Source organism: Monopterus albus, unplaced genomic scaffold, assembly GCF_001952655.1.
Source record: "Monopterus albus unplaced genomic scaffold, M_albus_1.0 scaffold41.1, whole genome shotgun sequence".
Taxonomy (NCBI): Eukaryota; Metazoa; Chordata; class Actinopteri; order Synbranchiformes; family Synbranchidae; genus Monopterus; species Monopterus albus.
This window is the reverse complement of record NW_018127921.1, coordinates 427774-446790: the sequence shown is the minus strand read 5'-3', so window position 1 is coordinate 446790 and position 19017 is coordinate 427774. Positions and strand designations below refer to the sequence as shown.

At 40.3% G+C, this 19017-nt stretch overlaps 1 protein-coding gene across 1 annotated transcript in view; it reads right to left on the bottom strand.

Annotated features, from left to right (window-relative positions):
* LOC109959896 (ankyrin repeat and sterile alpha motif domain-containing protein 1B-like) overlaps positions 1-19017 on the bottom strand; it is a 60872-nt gene that overhangs the window by 20972 nt on the left and 20883 nt on the right. Inside the window, exons 4-5 of the mRNA XM_020599632.1 lie at positions 2772-2879; positions 1270-1473 (exon numbers count right to left, since the gene is read on the bottom strand). Of these exons, the coding sequence (XP_020455288.1) occupies positions 1270-1473; positions 2772-2879 (312 nt within the window). The remainder of the gene's footprint in view (positions 1-1269; positions 1474-2771; positions 2880-19017) is intronic.

Here is a 19017-nt window from a genome sequence, read left to right as displayed (position 1 = left end):
CACACACTCCCAGATTCAGCAGGCTTACCCTCAGTGTATTTTAGTCTGCACTGATAAGCTCTGTAATTCACACAGAGACACAAAAAGACCTTAATCATACAGTATCAAAACACAGCTGCTGTCTCAGATGGGTAGTGTCAGTGTGTGTCTGAGTCATTTGTGCTGCTGTTGATTAGAAGTCAAAGTTCTAATTTTGCATTTGGATGATAATAAAACTGGCTGGAAAGATGAGCTGCTTATTTGGAAAAGTATGTCTTGTTTATGCAAAACTATAAAATAACCCATCTTTTGATAAAGAAGTGGAAAAGGCTGCTTTTCTACAATGAACACCCTGTGTTGGAGATCGACATCCATTTCTTAAAGTTAGATTATGCCTGACTGGATTTGTAAGCTTGCCAAAATACCTTGCATTGAATAGTGGTTTGCATATTTATCATGTTATAGTATTTCAGGCAGAAATTTCCTGCTAAATTTAGAAGCTTCAGAAAGTATTCAGACCCCAGCACCTTTGCACCTTCAATTCTGTTGTGTGGACTTAATTTAATGTAGCTCTGTTGAAAATTGTGTGAAAAAAGTGAAGAGGTCTGAATACTTTCTGAAGCCAGTTTAGATGGGCTGTAAATAGCTAAGATCGCTGCTGGTGTCAGATGGTCTGCCTGCTGCAGATTATTAACGAAGGATTTTCAGCAACCAAACAGACAGATAAAACAGTTTTTGCTTACACCGTGTGCCTGCTAGAAACCAGCATTTAATTACTGAGATTCTTCATTTATGATTAAAATATATTCCACTGCCCTGATTAGAAATGTGACACTGCCTGGAAGCGAATTGGTGTTTTATTGCTTCAGATGTAAACTGACGGGATACAGCTCTGAAATATTCCTAATGACTGCCTGCATACTGTACAATAAATGGCTCAAAAAATTAAGAAGCTTTACAGGGTTCATAAAACAGCAGGTCACTGTAACTTTTGTGAATATTACTCAAATAGGAATCAAGAGCCTTTGCTGAAGACTATTTTCAGTGGTGGATTAATACACACGGTACTCCAAGGCCCATGTTCACTGCCCGTTTAATAGCTTTTGGACAGTAATGGAGCTCTATGGCACAGAGGAATATGCATTTATTACGCTCTGAATGCACAGAATAACTGTTAGAAAGGTTAATTTATTGTTGGTTATGTCAAGAGTCTGACTGAATGGCCATTCATATTGTCCATCCCCCCTGCCTGCCTCCATTCATCCCTCTATCCTCTCCTCCCTTCCTCACCATGCTGACTTGAGCCATCTGTCGCTCCAGCTTGGATCGCGGCACGTCATCGAAGTAGTTGTCGTTGCTGCGCTGCCTGCGCCGGGCATCCGCCTGCATGATGAGGTGCTGCACGTCCAGAGATCCACCTGGGATCCCTGTCGTGTACGCTGCCTGGCCCACAGATGGGCTGAGTTGGGGAGGAGTGTGGTTCCCACCAGGCTCCTGGGGTAGAGTGGATGGTTGGGTGAGGAGATTGGAGGGATGGGAGGAAACAAGAGAGGCTTCATTCATCATTTCATAATGTGCTATGTAATTTCTGTAAGTACAGTAAGTTGAGGACAAAGATCAATAACCAGAATGTATCAGCAGGTCCATAGTGTCTATAACACTGAAGCCTTGCCCTCTCTGCTAAGTCACATTGAGTGAAAACACTGGCTAGATCCTTAGAGCGGTGTTCAATTAAGAGTTTTTTCAGGTTGAGTAGAGTCTAAAATTCCCCAAACAATTAAGACTTTTAGATGTTTTGATGGTGTAGCAGTCTTACACATTAGAAGGTCAGTTATTTCTCCTGAGAGGCTTTTCAGTCTCAGTTGATTACATGTGAGAACAGGCTTTTCTGATAGTTTTCTTTCCTGGGCTGTAGAGGCTGAAGGGTCCTGTATGTCAGTTCTCATCTCTAGCCACATTCAAACATTTTGTCCTGATGCACTCAGCTGTCTGCCACTGTTTGCACTGTATTATGTAGCAAGCACAGCCTTCTGCTCATCAGAAGGAAAGGCCACTTAAACACACCCTGCCCTGAGGCACACAGTATAACCAGGCTGTTCTGCAATCACCAGTGACTCGTCTTTTGAAGAATTTCATGAAATTAGTGCTGGGACCACTTGTCATTTAATTGGCTGGTCAACCAAAAGAATCCCTTATTCACAGGAATGTCAAACATTTGCTTGCATCTCAAATGTGAAGCTTTGTTGCTTTTATGTTTTATATTTGCTGTAATGAGACAGTAGGTTGACTCAAAAATTAATCAAAATAGAACTAATAAAAACAATCATAAAAAATGAAAGTGCACTGTAAATACCACATGCAATTGCATGCATTTTATTTTAGTATAGTGTCACAAATATGTCTTATTTTAAGGGTTACTACTGTACACAACTCCGATTCTCAGATGGACAAGTTGAGACAGTTTGTTTACAGAAATGAGCAGGATCAATGAGGAAGCAGGGAGAAGAAAAGACAGTTTGTTGTGATGGGTCTAGAGGACAAGCCAGCGGAGGGGAAACTGCAGTGGGTCAGCCATTTTGTTCCTGCCTGAGAATGTTGGGTAATCAGTTGGGTGGTAACAGCAGCAGGGGGAGGCTGCATTTCTCTCAGAAAATCAAACAGACCTCCGGGGAGGGACTAGTGTTTTCTCAGTCTACTGAATTCATTAAAAAGTGCATTCATGTTGGTTTAGATATCACTGAGAATTAGCATGGTTCATACAACACAGTGTCTGCTCACTGAGACTCACTCACCCTTAGTGAGATGGCCCGTGGAGGCTTTTGTGGGGTATCTTCGTGTAGCCGATCCCCCAATGAGGCCAAGATCCGTTTTCTGTGTCCGATAAGATTGATCTTCAATACCTGAGTGAAGACAGATATAAGACATGAAAGTTAAAACACTGTAGGTGCAATTATGAGAAGGGTCCTGATCCTCTCATTTAACTATCAGCAAGTAATGTACATGTCTACATGTCAACAACTCTGGCATTAATAAAAGTTCCAACAGTGTTCTTGAGAGGTTTTTCATTGGTAGCCAATTCAACAATATGAAATTGTAGCAAATTTGTAATAGTCTGTTGATTTTCCCCCAGGCATTAATTACACAGGCTGAAACAGAGACGAGAGCACACATACACATTTGGTCTACTATAAAAATATTTATTCTTTCTCTGTCACCAGGTGTCCACTGACTGTGCCAGTCACTGGGTTTTCTAAAAGAGACAAGCTGGAGCGTGGCTGCCTACTGCAGGGCATGCATACTACAGTATACAACAAACAGCTGCCTAGTTTTATGGGGCTGCCTCTTGAGGTCTTCCAGTAAAGGTATGTGAGAGTGCGAGGTTGTGTGTTTGTGGGTGTCTTCTGTGCAAAAGGTGGTAATTAGCCTCAATGTGAGGCCTTGCTGTGAGTCTAATGATACTCCCAGCTTTGAGTCAGTGCAGCTCAAACATACATGGACACATACTTCATCATCCACCACACCAATTACTGGCCTACATCTGCTAGAGAAACGTGAAAATACAAAGCAGCAACAAGAGCAACTGCGTAGGTTGCACATACTTTGGTTCACTGTATGTGTGCATAACCTAAACAGACAAAAAACACATTGGCTTGGTGAATGTCTAAATCTATTTTCTATTTTATAAGACAGGAAAAGGCTAGCACCTTCTTACCAGTACTTCACTACAGCAACTTGTTATATATGAATACAGTGACTGGACTCAGATTATCACAGGCGGTGTTGTACTGGACTACGTTATATTCAGAGGTGTTCCTAATATTCTGCTCCTCTCATTGTATGTAGCTGGGGAGGACAAAAATATAGAGGCACCTCTAAATATAACGTAGTCCAGTACAACACCACCTTTAACTGTGACCTCAATAATAAACATAGAATTGAACATTTATGACAATTTCACCAAAAACTGAAATTTTTTGAGCTTCATAAACACAAATATTAAGGTGGAAGTGTTGCATGAAATTGCATGCAATTGTACAAACGTACCTAACAGAGTGGCTGGTTAGTGTATGAGACCCATTACACAACACCAAATCAGAAAAAGTTGGGATGTATGTAAAATCAAAATTAAATCTGAAAATAGAGAGTTGCATGTATTTTGGAATGTGTTGCAGGCATCAAAACTGAAGTGTTTATTTTTACCAAAGAATAAAGTTGATGAGGTATCACATCAAATAATGTGCTGCTGTATTGTTTTCAATGTAATACAGGACAGATGATTTACAAATCACTATTTTCAGTTTTACATACTGCCCCAACCTTTTCTGATTTGGGGTTGTATAAGAAACAAACAGATTGGATAACTGAACTCCACACTACACAACACAACCTGAATGATGGACTTTTATTGCAGTATGTAGAAAAGTCTCTAGTCCGTCTCCTGAGGGTCAGTAGTGTCCACACATAGAAACATACACACACACGCATGCCTTGCACAGTGCATATTTCTGTGTGTTACATTTTGCCTTATGCAACAGCATACAATTCAACAACAGCTGAAGCCTCAACCTCAGCGTTGAGTTCATCTGTCACCATGGCAACACAGAGCTGCAGCGGCAGTCACCTACACACACTTGTATGCCAAAATCCATATACACGTGGCTGTTATCCTTGAATGGATGAGAATTAGAATGCAATCTAACCACTACTGTTAAAACACGCTCGCTCTCTGTGATGCTTCACTGTACCACTGCCCCATTAGCATTTAAAGTATTTAATATCAGTTGAACATACTGGGTAGAAGTGTTGAGCTAGCGCAGCAAACACTCCTGTCCTCTGTCTCCATAAACTGCTATCATGCCAATGATGCATTAATTTGAGGTAAACTCTATTCAAATCAATGCAAAGAGCTATAATGATGTAATCTTGGTAATTCATTAATTGAAGGCCATGGTTCATTAACCCCTGGACTTAGAAACCTCTCACACTATGGTGGTATATTTGAAAGCTCACCAGCTCACTGTGCCTGCCCCCACCTGTCAGTGGGTTACTAGCTTTCTGACAGACAGGGAGCAGCAGCTGAGGCTGGGGAAAACCACATCCAGCACCCGGACAATAAGCACAGGTGCCCCCCCAGAGATGTGTGCTTCTATGGTGTAGTCACAACAACCTGGAGCTGAACACACTCAAAACAGTGGAGATGACAGTGGACTTCAGGAAGAGCCCCCCCCCCCACCATACTTGGCAGCACTGTATCAGCAGTAAAGTCCTACAAGTTCCTGGGCTCCACTATCTCCCGGGACCTGAAGTGGACGTCCAACATCAGGACCAGCAGAGGATGTACGTCCTGTGCCAGCTCAGGAAGTTTGACATGACTAATTGTTTTTTAGTATATGTAGTTAATATCATGTGCAGCTTTGAACCTTGAACCTCCCTTTGTATAGTTTCTAACTCTCATTTATAGTTGACACAAGTCAACTCAAAGAGAGACAATGTGTAAAACTTTATCATTTTAATATAGATTTACAGAGTTACAGTATAGCAGCAGAAAATAATGCAAAATGTGACAAATCACCAGCAAATAAAATGTTTCACTTACAACTAATCATTAGTTTAAGCTGTCTACTCAAAAGCATCATAATGTTGAGCTCTCACACCACTGAATAAAAGTCAAAGAATCTCTCATTGATCACCAGTTATTGGTTGGTTCGAGGTGGTGGTTGTATTTTGTTGAGAATTATAATTCCCATGCTGGTTTCCCTCTAGGCAGGGACTCGTGCATTTTTTGCTAAATTATGAAATTTTGCTAAGGCATCTTCAATGTCTAGAGTTGCATTCCTGCACTGGGTAGGGGAGAAGTTGCTGTCTTCGTGGCCTGCTTCTCATATAAATCGCATATAAAATCATACATTAGGCTCATACTGCTGTCTACAGCTATCACTGTTGTCCAGTCCTCTGCGCTCTTCATCAAATGTTCAGTGTGAACAGCACTTACACACTGACAACTGAAAATAAGGAAGAAATTGCTGAACAGACATGGATAGCATTTCTATGCCTGCACAGGTGCAGCACAGCAAACAAATGATGGCTAAGGTAGGATAAATCTTCATATCACTTGTCTTCGAACCTCCCTCTGCCTGGGTGGTGTCAATGAGCAGCTATAGCGTCCAATGAGAGTTACTCATTCTGTCTTCTCGATTTTATTACCGTAGTACCAAGTGATGTGGGGTGTTGTGTGCCTCCAGTGTCTATGCTTTTGTCCTCTGTGTGCGCCGTTCAATGCACTAATCCTGTTAACAGCCCCGTTAGCCGAGACTGAACGGGCTTGATTAACAGATTAGCTGCCACACATACGGTTAACGGAGCCATGCCTTTTCCCAGCCATTTCTTCTCTGCAGTCTCTACTACAGCCAATAAACTGCAAATGACAATCTGGTTTTTTGTCATTTAAATATTCAATTACTTAATTGGGTAATGAATCATAAACATGCAAAAGCAAAACATCTCAAGGTAGAACTGAGATAATTTCACTGGCCACCACAAATCTAATCAGATTTTTTTAACGAATCACTTTTTTTCAAGACGGGAATATTTATTTAAACTTCCAATAAAATTACAAGAAAACAGGAACAGAGGAGGATGATGACAGCAGTTCTTTTGTAAAGAAATGGGTGCAAAATTAAAAAGAAGAAGAAAAATGGAGAGGGTCACATTTGTCGCTCTCACATTCAGTACATGGGAGACAAAAAGTCTTTTCTCTGCTTCCTTCTGGAGGGGAGGCTGGAAGCTGGTCAGCTCACTGGAGCATAAAACCCAGTGAGGGAACCAACAGTCCAGTCACTGTCTGTGCTCAAGCCTGCACATCATTTTAACGATAGAGAAGGAAGACGGTGAAAACACTTTCATAGTCTATAATGACTCGCCTAACTATCCTTTTCATCACCCTCATATCGCTTTTCCTTACTCCCCTTCTCACTCTGTCCATCTTCCCCTGACCTCAAATTACTTCTCATCATCTGCTCTCATCTCTCCTTTCCTTTCCACTTTGTTCTTATTTCATTCCGCTCACCTTTCACTGCATCCAGATGATAAAGACAGCCAGAGAGAATAAATAGTGTAAGAGCATTAGTGATTCAGCCTGATAAAAGATCAGTCTCCGCAGTTAAGAGCTCCTTCTGTTCAGCCTTGGCAACTGCATGCTACTGGCCCATGTTTGTTTGTTAGTCTTTGCTGTGTGTATCTACCCTCTCCCAGTTCAAGTCAATATTACCAATCTCCTCTCCCCTGCAGACTATGAGCTTGTGACCTCAGTGATATCAGACCTCTGCAGCTCCTCAGGCATTCTCTGCTAAAGGTGTGATTGGGCTCCAACATCACCCAATTCTCTGAAGGTTCCTGAATCAATTTTTCCAGATCCACTGGCATAAAGTTACTTAAATTGTCTGGGTCAGAATTCATTACAGGCCAATTCAATGATAATATTGATCAGCAAGTAACCTGCATCTGTCTCAGTGCCATCTTAGAGGTTGAGCACTGAGCTGTAGCTATCACTGAAGACTCCAAGGTCACGTCCTCATACATATAAATAAAATACAATAGGTTTTGTGTTCTCTACCAAATTTAACAGTTTTGTTGTTAAATTTGAGAAAATCAAATGTTACATCAAAATATTGATACCAGTATATATGTATATACAATAAATGTGGCTCTGGAGCCAGCAGCTGATCATCCTAGCTTAGCATAAAGACTGGAAACAGCTGTAACTGGTTAGCTTGACTCTATCCAAGGGTAACAAAGTCTGTCTAGGAGCATCTCTAAAGCTCTCTAACACTTTATACCTTGTTTAATTCAAACTATCAACTATAAAATATGGACAGCATGATAGCGCCCAGAAGTGAGTCACTGTGAGTCGATAGTGGCTGACTGCAGTATAGATCATAAATCCTGCCTCCATGTCAGGGGATGGGACATGAGCCTCATTAAAAACTTGAACTACAAATTATATTCATCCAGATTTATCCAAATTTATCCAGAGATGACTTCTGTGGTTTTTGTAGATACTATCAAACTGACTGTGTACAAGTGGTCATTTTCCTGGTAAGGTTGTTTTAATAAGCTATTTGATGATATTAAAAGGGGTGCATTTCAGAAGACTTGACTGGCAGTCTGAGTTGGGTTGCTATGCCACAGAATCTGGTTGCAAAATTTTGGGTTTACTTTTGCATAGCGGAGGAAAATGGTGATTGCTTGTCTATATTTATACAGCCAATGATCCAAACAAAAGTCGAGTGTAAAGACAACGGCTCCTAGTTTTATAAAGGCTGGACTACTGGCTGGATGCAGTTTCCAGGCAACCAGTGGAGTTTCTAGGAAGTTACTTCTCCTGAAGCCCTTCTTTAAATATCCAGAAAAATGTACAGAATTTGGCTTGTGGCTAGTCAAACATCTCTTAGATGGGTGGGGTACTGTTCAGGAAATTTGACCTCATGACCTGACTATTTCTATAATCCTGAAAACATACTGGTTGAGTAATATTATTACTGCAGACATATTAAATGGCTTGTGCAAGAACCAAATTATGTTCAACTTGCGGTACTAAATCAGCTAAGAGGGGATATAAAAGAAGACAAAAGTCTAAACCATCTTGCAATCAATAGGGTGTGTTATGAAACAGTATTGATGTGATGTAGATCATGTGCCTGCACTCAGTGTGTGTGAAGGAATAGACCTTTACAGCAACAATGCCTGGGTCATTTTTCATCTCGATTATTGATATTTTCCTAACCCTGAATACTTAATCACATCTAGCCATCGTTCTCTCCCTCGTTTTCTTATTGCTCCATCCCACACTTGATGTGTGTGTTATTTGGAGGTGGCCCTTTACAGCTGGAATGATTAGTACTGATTTGCCTGGACTCTCAGCACATTACACACACAAACACACAATACGCAACTGTCAGAAAGCACATAAATATCAGCACAGTGGTGTCAAGGTCACAGCTTCATTGCACTTTGTATATATATATATATATGGAAACTAAAAACCACTAGCTGCCTAGCAACCAGTGAGCAGAGGGGAGTTGCAGCTAAGGGTGATGTGTTAAAAATGAAGTCCAACAGGGACCAACAGGATGGCTTGTTGCATTGCTAAGCAAACAGGCAGCCAATGAGAGTGGGCCATTAATACTCCTACCTACATAGAGACAGAAGCACTATACAGTGTCTCCATTAATAGCAAGAGAACTGTAAGTACGACTGGATGCACAGGCTGTGTCTGTGTATGCATGTCTGTGTGTGCAAACACTGCCAAATGCTGCAGGATCAAGGCTGAAACAAGACCTCTCAGAGTCTGTCTTCTGGAGGCATGCACACACTTACCACACACAGAGGAGTCCATGAATTGAATTCCTAATAAGATGAGAGAGGAAACAATGTAGGATATTTCTCTGGGTTAATAAATACTTCAAAGCCCAAGACAGAACCGATTTACACATTGCAGAGGAGCACAAGCCCTCCCAACGCTCAAGGTGTTTATGTGAATATGCCCATGATGTGTGTATTTCTGAGTGTACACAACTATCTTGGTGTGAGTGCTTCAAAGAGTTTATCCACCGCTGGTATTTTGTAAAAAATCCACCTGTCAACATGCTAAAAATGTTGAGAAAGACTTTAAACTCATTACATGGAAACAACAATGAACATTAAATTCAAAGTCACAACTATATTTGTGTTAAATATTAAACCTCTGGCTTTTATAGAACAACATCAGATATAAAATTATTAATAAAACTTGCAGTTTGTTGATCATTAAGACTATTTTACACATTTATTCCACTACAAGTCCTGATACCTAATTTAGGTTTTTAGCAAAAGCAAAGTCTTATGTCAGTCAGGCCTATAACAAGACGTATATGACCTGTGCAGTTTGTATGATATGTATGTCCACATGACATAACAGAGCTAAGATTGTTATAGCAACACAGCTCTGTACCTTTCTGAGGTAGCACTCGCATACAACAGCTGCTCAGTGTCGGAGTCAGTGAAGCATACAACATGGAGTCAGCACTATTTGGGGGAAAAGGCTACAGAAACAAGATCAGGTTGATAGGTTGCTTGTAGCAGCCATATGTGCATCTTTGAACTCTCTGCTGTGCAACGGCTGTAGATGGGACCCTGCTGTGTACTTGTATGCTCATGACTCTCTGTGAGTGGTGAGGAAACAGTAAAATAAGAAGAGATGCCAGTGTTGTTCCTGATGAAGCAAGATACTTGTTTTCAGCAGCCCAATTCAATTAAGTAAGACATTTTAGAGGAGTAATGTGTAAATTGATCATTTGGAAAAATCTGTAGTGTTGTCCAATCAAAGACTATTATGTAAACAGGAAGTTACAAGCTGTAACACAACTGAAAAAATATCTTAGAGGTTTAAACAATTACATAAACTTACCAGCCACTTCTTTGTTAGCGTAGGTACTACTTCATTCTATTTATATACAGATACACAAGGAAAAGTTAGTTTTCGAATTAGTCGTTTTAATACAGTTTACAGGAAATGGAAAATATCCAATTATGCTGAATGAACAGATAAAAATGTAGTCTAAGTTTATACATACATTTTGTACAGAAATATTGTGATGCTTTATAAAATTTTAAGTTTACATTGTTATTATGCTATATGGTCAGATATTAGCATGCCAACATTAGGTACAGTAGCTAGTTCAGTTAGCTAACATCATTGAACGCGTGCACCTAGGCAAGTATGGGTGTAACTAATCTCTAAGTAAAACTAATTCGTTTTTATACCTTCAGTCAGTATGAAGAGCTGGTGCAACTTTATCTGTATCAGACACAGCAAAATAAAATAAAAAATCTGATACAAGCCACATGTTAGCAGCAGCGCTAGTGTAACTGAATGTTACGAGCTGCCAACATTGAGGTCCAAGCTGTGTTGCACCAACCAACTAAAACCAAAAGCAGCTAAACACCTACTAAAACCTCAACCAAGCTGCCTTGTCCAGCTGTCTGACATTATTCAAGATGTTTATACACACAGCACACATTTACATAGATAGACTAAACCTAGGGCACATTACTTAACCTGCCAATGATGACCTACATTTTGATCTAAAAAAAAAAACAAAAAACTTATTTTCCATCTGAGAATACACTGGTGTTTGCCAACTGCTCCTGTTTTGTCATTCAGGTCAGTACAAAAATATGATGTTGGCACTCTCCTACTGTGTGAAATAGAAGTGCTAACGCTAGGAATCATTCAAGGGGTTGCATAAAAACAAGACAAGAACTAAACAAACCAGAATATTTCTAGAGTACTTCTGAAAATACTGGCAAGAATTTTAACCCTTTGCAGAAATACCCTGTCTTGAATATGCACCCAAAAATGCCTGAGAGGATGATCCTTCATGCTGTGGCTTCTCTTGGTTGCCCTCTGACTAATGAAGAGGAAACCGTTGCAATAAACTGTGACGACAATTTGATGAATGTGAGGCTGGATTATGATTGATCAACCAGCGTCTGAGGTATACAGCATCTGGCAAGATTTTCTACTCAGTCTTTCTCTCTCTGGTCTGTTCCTCTGCAGCTGGGAGAAGACAAATACTTCTCTTCACATCGTCCTGCTGGGACCTGTCTCATTCTTTCCCTCCCGCAAGGTCTTCGCTGACATTCCTTTTAAGGCTTGCACTTTAAACATCGACTTGTTTGCCATCATTATTGTTGGAAAACAAGTTCATACAGGCTAGACATTATTAACGCAACATCTAGGCTGCTTGACTCTTGGTTGCCAATGAATTTTGAAAACAAAGCCAGCAAACCATCAGCTAAAGCTAAAGTAAAATAAAACACTGCTGTTTCTTTGTATGATTTTAAAATTTAACAGTGCTTACAACATTCCTCTCAGGCTACTGTATATTCTTTGTCCATTGTCCCAGATTTCACTTCTCTCACCATTTTCTCAGTGCATGCAAATGAAGATACAATGTAAATTAGGGAGGCAATTGGATTTGAGAAGATTTAACTGTAGTAGTAATAGCTTTTTGCTTTTTTCTCTGCTTCATGTGACTCAGCCTGGGCCTACAGAAAACAACTGGTATGCCCTGAGCTGAAAGCTGACTGGAGATTTGACTTGCCATGAAAAACGCCTTGTGACGTACCAATATGACAACTTCGTCCAGTGTCTGGCAGAGATGGAGCGTATGCTTAAGTAACCAAGGAAGGTGACTTGACAAAAATTTACTCAAAGATTCATGAAAAGAGACAAAAAACCCATTAAATACTGTCCTGTGGAATAACACAAGTCTGCTAAAAACTTGTTTGATGAAAGCGCAATCGATGCTTCAACACTGAGATCCGTCTCTCAGGTGACTCCTACACACTAGACGCACAAAGACATTTACCTCCAACTCCTCCACACACAATGACACATCCAGTAAATTAGCCTAGTCAGCAGTGTTGACTTGCCACCATATGTTGTAATCACATCAACCTTATGAAGCATCTAGATAAAGGATGTCTTTAAAAAAAAAAACAGCAAGCAAAGAACAACAATCAATTATCATCTCTCTCTACTCTTATATCGTTCATGTTTTACAGCTATCTCTCCTCTTTATCATCACCCTTTCCCCATCCCGTCTATGAGTACCTTACCTCTCCTCAAGACAGGACCTATTCCAAATAATTGGTTGAGAAGTGTCTTTAGTTTCTTGGCTCCTCTTCTGCGTTCTTCTCTTCTCTCACTCTCTTCCTCTGCTCTTTCCTGTTGGTTTGTTGCTCTCTAAGACAAGTGTTTCTTTCACCTTCTGCCTCTCTCTTCTCTGTATCCCTTTAGCTTCCTAGTTTTATTCGCCTCCTCACCACCAGCTCTGTCTCTTTCTCTCACCCTCTGCAGATTTCCAGCGCTCACCAACTCCTCCTCTTTCTTCAGCTTGCGGCAGCCAGACTACATCTCCTACATGTCTCTGCCTAAACACTCACTCTCTCTCTCTCTCTCTCTCTCCTCCCCCCTCTCTACACTCTCCCTCTCCTCTGTACTTTCTCTCTTCCTACCCAGTTTACATCCCCTCTCCTCCTCTCCATGTCGTCACTATGGAGACGCCAGGCCCCTACAGAGAAACTCGTGCTAGCTTGCAAGGAGTGTAAATGTGTGTGTTTGTGTGCTGCATGAGTAAAGTGAGTTCAGTAGCAGTATTTTCATCATAATTTTGTGAATGTGAATTTACACCAAAAAATACTGTTACAAAATGGTGGAACTGCTGGAGTCTCAAGTATTTATGACCACAGTAAGTTTTGTTATGAAATGGGTAGTTAAACATTTTGACAAATGCACTTATTCACTTTACTATCAAGAGTTAGATGAGAAGACTGATACCAGTTTTTATGCTAAGCTAAGCTAACAGGCAGCTTTATCAGACAGACATGAGTGGCATCAATTCTCTCATCAAACTCATGGCAAGAAAGTGAGTAACTGCATTTTCACAAATGTCAAATAATTCCTTTAATGGTGTTCTCAAAACTGGAGTCTCCTGGATAATTACCATCAGTTTTAACTACTGAAATCTTATTTCTGAGATGCCAGATCATTAGTGCCACTGACACTAACATGACACCCATGAACCTAACTTGCTGTTATAGATGAAGGAGTCGATCAGAGCTGTGGCAAATTCACCAAACACTTCATCATAGTTGCTTAATTCATTCAAAACTGACCCAGAATACAAAATTAAATTGATTTCAACTGCTTAATATTTTCTATATTACAAGCTATACAGTTACCATGGCATTGCTCAACAGAGATGGTTGAGGAATGCCCTACAGGTGCAAAGCCCTAGAAGTGCACTAACTACATCACCTAAAATGTATTCTTTATAAAAACTAATAGGAGTTCTAGATCCAAACTATATGGACCCTCCCACTGTGCAACTCTATGCTTTTAGCCTTTAGGGTGTCATATTTTTGTGCTGAGCTACAGACAAGTTTAGACATTTGGCAGGAAATTGTCCTAATGACTCTTTTGCAATGTTCCTTTAGGGCCTGTGTGCTTCAGAGCAATGATGTCACTGAGCCGGTTTGTGAAAAAAATCTGATTTTGTGCAAAACAACAGTGCATGCATGTGGATATGTTTGGTGCTTCTGTTTCTGAAGGGGTTATTCACATGGGTGCAACTATGAATGTTACAGAAATAACACCAACCAAACCTGACGTCATTCCAGCGAAGTGTTGACTTACATCATGCAGCAGAGACAACCAAAGCTAAATAGTGCATGACTCTGCTAACTGTCCTCTCTCTCTAAAAAAAAAACCTTTAAACTATAATTACTACTTTAGCAGGAATTAAAAGCACAAAACGTATTTACAAAACCCATTTTTGCAGTTAATATTATGTATTATTGAAAGGCATCTTTGGTAAAACACCAAAGCATAGATTTGAGTTAAACCAAATCGTAAAATTAGGAGCAAACAACAGGAAACCAGTTACTCTCTTCAACTAAAGCTATACGCAGTATAAACTGAAATACAAAACAAGATCAATCCATTGGCATCAGCACTCACAAAACCTGAGCAAACAGCTGAAGAGGAATTACTTCTTCCTTGTTAACAAGTGAGGATGTTGATTGTGAAGCTGCAGCTAGAGCTCTAGCTAAGGTTCAGGGTGCACTTGTGGGTCACACACATTCTCTCCTGACACCTCCCACACTCTCTCTAGCACAGTGAGTGCTGCAACAGGAAGCTCAAAAGCCAAATAAGGCTGCAGGACAGTAATATCGGCAGGCAGGGACATGAAGTACACTGCAGTCCTGAGGCAAAAACACCCACATGAAAACTTACACTAGCTATTACTCATTCTCTTTATTCAGACACTGTTTGAACATATTGTATCCTTGCCCATTTGAACATGTCACACATGTATGAAACAAGTCTGTGATAGCTGCAATTAACACACAGAAGGCGTCTTTTTGGTGTGAAGCCTCATGACTATGTGACCAGGTACCAAACTAATAGGAGTGTGGATGCACAATTGTGTAGGAACTATTGTACTGTATGATATACAGGTTTTAATCCTGCAGCATCCAATGAAGCCAAGAACCATCTGGTGTTGGGATGTGAGACAATCTGTCCATTTGGAGAGGTGACAAAGAAGGTGATGAAGCACAGGAACATCACATCTCACACACATATATTCAGAATATTTGGAATACAGTGGAATATAGTGCAGTACATGCACATACACACAAACACATTTCAGTTAATTTCTATCAAGTGCACGTATCTCTAGTCTCTATGGTAACTAGTAGCCGTCATGGCAACCAAGTACAAGAAGTAGAAGAAAGGATGAACTCTCATGACTGTCCTCAGTTTATTTTGGACCCCTCATACAGTTACACACAGATGCTGTATTTGTGCAAACACAGTCACTTTGAGGTTTTCAGAACACATTTCCATGTGTTTGTGTGTGTGTGTGTGTGTGTGTGTTTGTGTGTGGCTCATGAAATGGTACATTGTAATAACAGAGGGAAACACAGGAACAAGTCAGGCCCTGTAGGCTAATCCCACATACGGTACAATACATACATACAAGCCTTTACATGTAAGAGACAGACATGACGGATCAAAAGCTTTGGCAAAAACACGCTGTACTGCACCGGGGTGGATGGTATGATGATATGTCAACCAGGAGAGACTTTGCGATACTAATTATTCCACTATATCCAAGGTTGCTTCAGGTCAGCTGTGAGAGGTCAGGAAGCCTAACAAGCTGCTCACATGTTAATGCATCAGAGATTATGATTCAGTAATAAGACAATTCTCCAAAGGGGACTTTACGGCATAATAAGCACTTTTATTTTTGATTCTTTAGTGCATTTTGTTGCTTTGACTTTTAGGCTTTGAATTCTTCTTTACTTAAAGTGATTAAACACCAATACTAATTTAATTTTTTGCTTACTTTTTGTCCTTTTAATTCTGCATAGGTTTTCTACATCAGCTTTCTAAAAACTGTTAAAATTAAACAATCTGACAGGCATATATAATAGTGTTATGGTTATATAGGAGTTTTACTGTATGCTGATGTCACCAAGTACCTTTACACAATTTCAATGCAGTTATTTTATCTAGCACCATGTTATGACATACACCAGCTTGTCAGTGTATTAGGCACAGCTACACTAATGCTGTCTAAAATGACAGTATTACAATAAATCCTTCTTCATGAAAGTGATAATGTTCAGCTTTTTTCTGACTGGGACAGAGAGGTGTTAATTAAACTGTGTGATCATTTTGGAAGTTGTACTGCATTATACAAAAAGCTGTTTGTTATTTAGCCAAGCCTCTCTGATATTTCTGTAAATTGGGTGGGATAAAAAAATACCACCTTCATGAAGGAGAATTTATTACAGGACTGTTCTATTAGGCTGCATTCATTTTACTGCAGCTAGGTGTATCTAATAAACTGACAACTCAGTTTATATTATTATAAAAATATATATAAGTTCATATACAATGTTAGACTAAACTATGTATTCAAACGCTTTGCATTTTCAGCACAATAACGTAATCAGCAACACACAACATACTGTATATACTGTATGCAGCATTCACACACACATCTATGAAGGCACCGTCCTCTGATATCAAAGTCAACTCATCTAGAAAACACTGGAGAATCTCTCCTTGAGGACCAGAGACTGTCTGCACTGAATGTGGCTTTCCAAAACGAAATCCATTTCTAATTGCTTCACTCTGGGCTCTCTGAGGACTTACTTGAAATGAGAGCAATTTGCAGCCTTGACACTGTTGTTCTGTACTTTTCTTGCCTCAAGGTAGTCTGACTGAACTGAGAGGGAGCAGCACCACCATGTGGATTTACACCACATGCATCTGAATCTCACTGCACTGCAGGGAAATGATTATCAGGGTGTCCATTCTTGAGCAGGTAAGTGACTGTGACAAGCTAACAGAGAAGCACCATCATAGATCTCATTTAATGTATGTAGCATTTACTCTGCCTCTCCCCAAGTAAAGCTCACTGTCTGGCTTAGGCCACAGTATATTAATAGTGTGCCACACTGTCCAGGGTTTTACAGACAGACTTTTAATCTGTACTGTAAAAAAAACAAAAAAAAAACAACATTATTTTGGAACCAAATTTTTATACAATTCTTGATAGAATATTTTGGAACTGCTGGTTTTAACAGAAAAATCAAGACCTCTCCTTCAGTCTAAAACTGAACAGCCTTAAGCTCGAAGGATAGGTGACAGATTTTACTAAGGGACTTGTGATATTAAAAACAGACCGGGCTATCTTTCTATTATTACATTCTCAAGTACCAGGCAAAGCCCTCTAAATTTGTTTGGGTTCAGGAGAAAATTAAGAGCCAAAATCAGCTTAAATAGCAGAAAAAAAAAAAAAAAAAAAACTGCTGTCTTCTCACACACTTTGGTCAATATACCTTCATCTGACCTGCAGCCCTGCAAGAAAATACTTAAAGTAGGATGCCGTAACCACCAATTGCTTCAACATTTTACAAGAAAAAAATGACAAATATCAACTAATAATACTTATTCATATGGTGTCATTATACTAATCCATTGCACCATTTATAAGCATACAGTTGATGAAGGCACATTAGCTCAGTACATTCAGGAGAATGTGATTAAATATTAACATATAAAAAACTTCAATTGTACGTGAGCAGCGTGTGCACACTTATTTAACCATTTTAATAATGCATTCTTATAAATTATTAATACTAATAATTTAAAGTAAGAAATTCAGGTTTTTCACCTCAGGCCAAAGACTTTTGATTGCTACTTATACATAGGCCCTAGACAGTTTTGTTTTGCTTTTAATGAAATGTCAACTGCCCCATGAGTAACTGCACACACACACTGCCTACATCAGCTGTGCAATATGGACACATTTTGTCCTCTAGGATGAGAGGTTTTAGGTAGTTTGCACCATCATCCCTATCATAATTATAACAAAGAAGTTACTTGGTGAGATGTGGAAATTGTGTTATGCTGCTAAAAAGAGAGGACAATAGAAACATAAGGGGTCAAGGAACCAGAACAGTTTTAACCAAATTACCAGGTTAATCCAACAAATCAGAAAATTATCACACAAACTGTCTATTGTAAACACACGCACACAGTTTTACCTCCACATAAAATGTTAAGAAAATTGTTATTAGATTGAACCGGCAGGCTGGTGTGTAAACTGTGATAGTGTTAGGTACCGTTCGCACCAGTCAGTGTGCGAACAAGGAAAGAGGTGGACCCAGGTAGCTGACTTCGGTGCAAGCAGTGATTTATTATATACAGTGATCAAGGGAGTGACAATACACAAAGGGAAATAGTACGTAGTCCTGTAGATGAGTAGTAGCCGGGTGTTTGACCAACAGTAGGAGGTGAGGAGATGGAGAGCTGGGCCGAGCTGCGTAGGCTGGGTCACTCCTGGGCTGGTCGGTGGTGATGGTGGGGAGAGAGTGGAGCCACGGTCTGGAGGAACAGTCCTTCGGGGAAACACAAAACAGTAGCTGGCTAGGGGATAAATACATACAAAAACAATGACAACGCACGAAGTAAGGTTGGCCTAGTGACAAGAAAGAACTGGCAAGTGACTGAGGAGTGAAACCGGGTAATATAGTGAGTGACCTAATCAAGTGCAGCTGGTGATAAGGAAGTGAGGAACAGGTGAACGTGATAAGAGTAATGGGGCAAGAGACAGTAGGAAAGGTGAGGGAGGCAGAGCAGCTGAGCAAACCTGACAGGAACCCTTTCCCCCAAGCATGGATACCAGACAGCCAAGACACCAACCAAGGGAGGGAGGCGGGGGCCACCGGAAGGAGGGACTCACCGGGGCCCCCCAGGCTTGCCCGGGTGAGTGCGGTAGAAGGTGTCGAGAAAGGCAGGATCCAGAATAAACAAACGGGGAATCTAGGACCGTTCCTCCGGACAGTAAGCCTCCCAATCCACCAGATATTGGAAACCCCGGCCCCTGGGGCGGACATCCAGGATCTGACGTACTG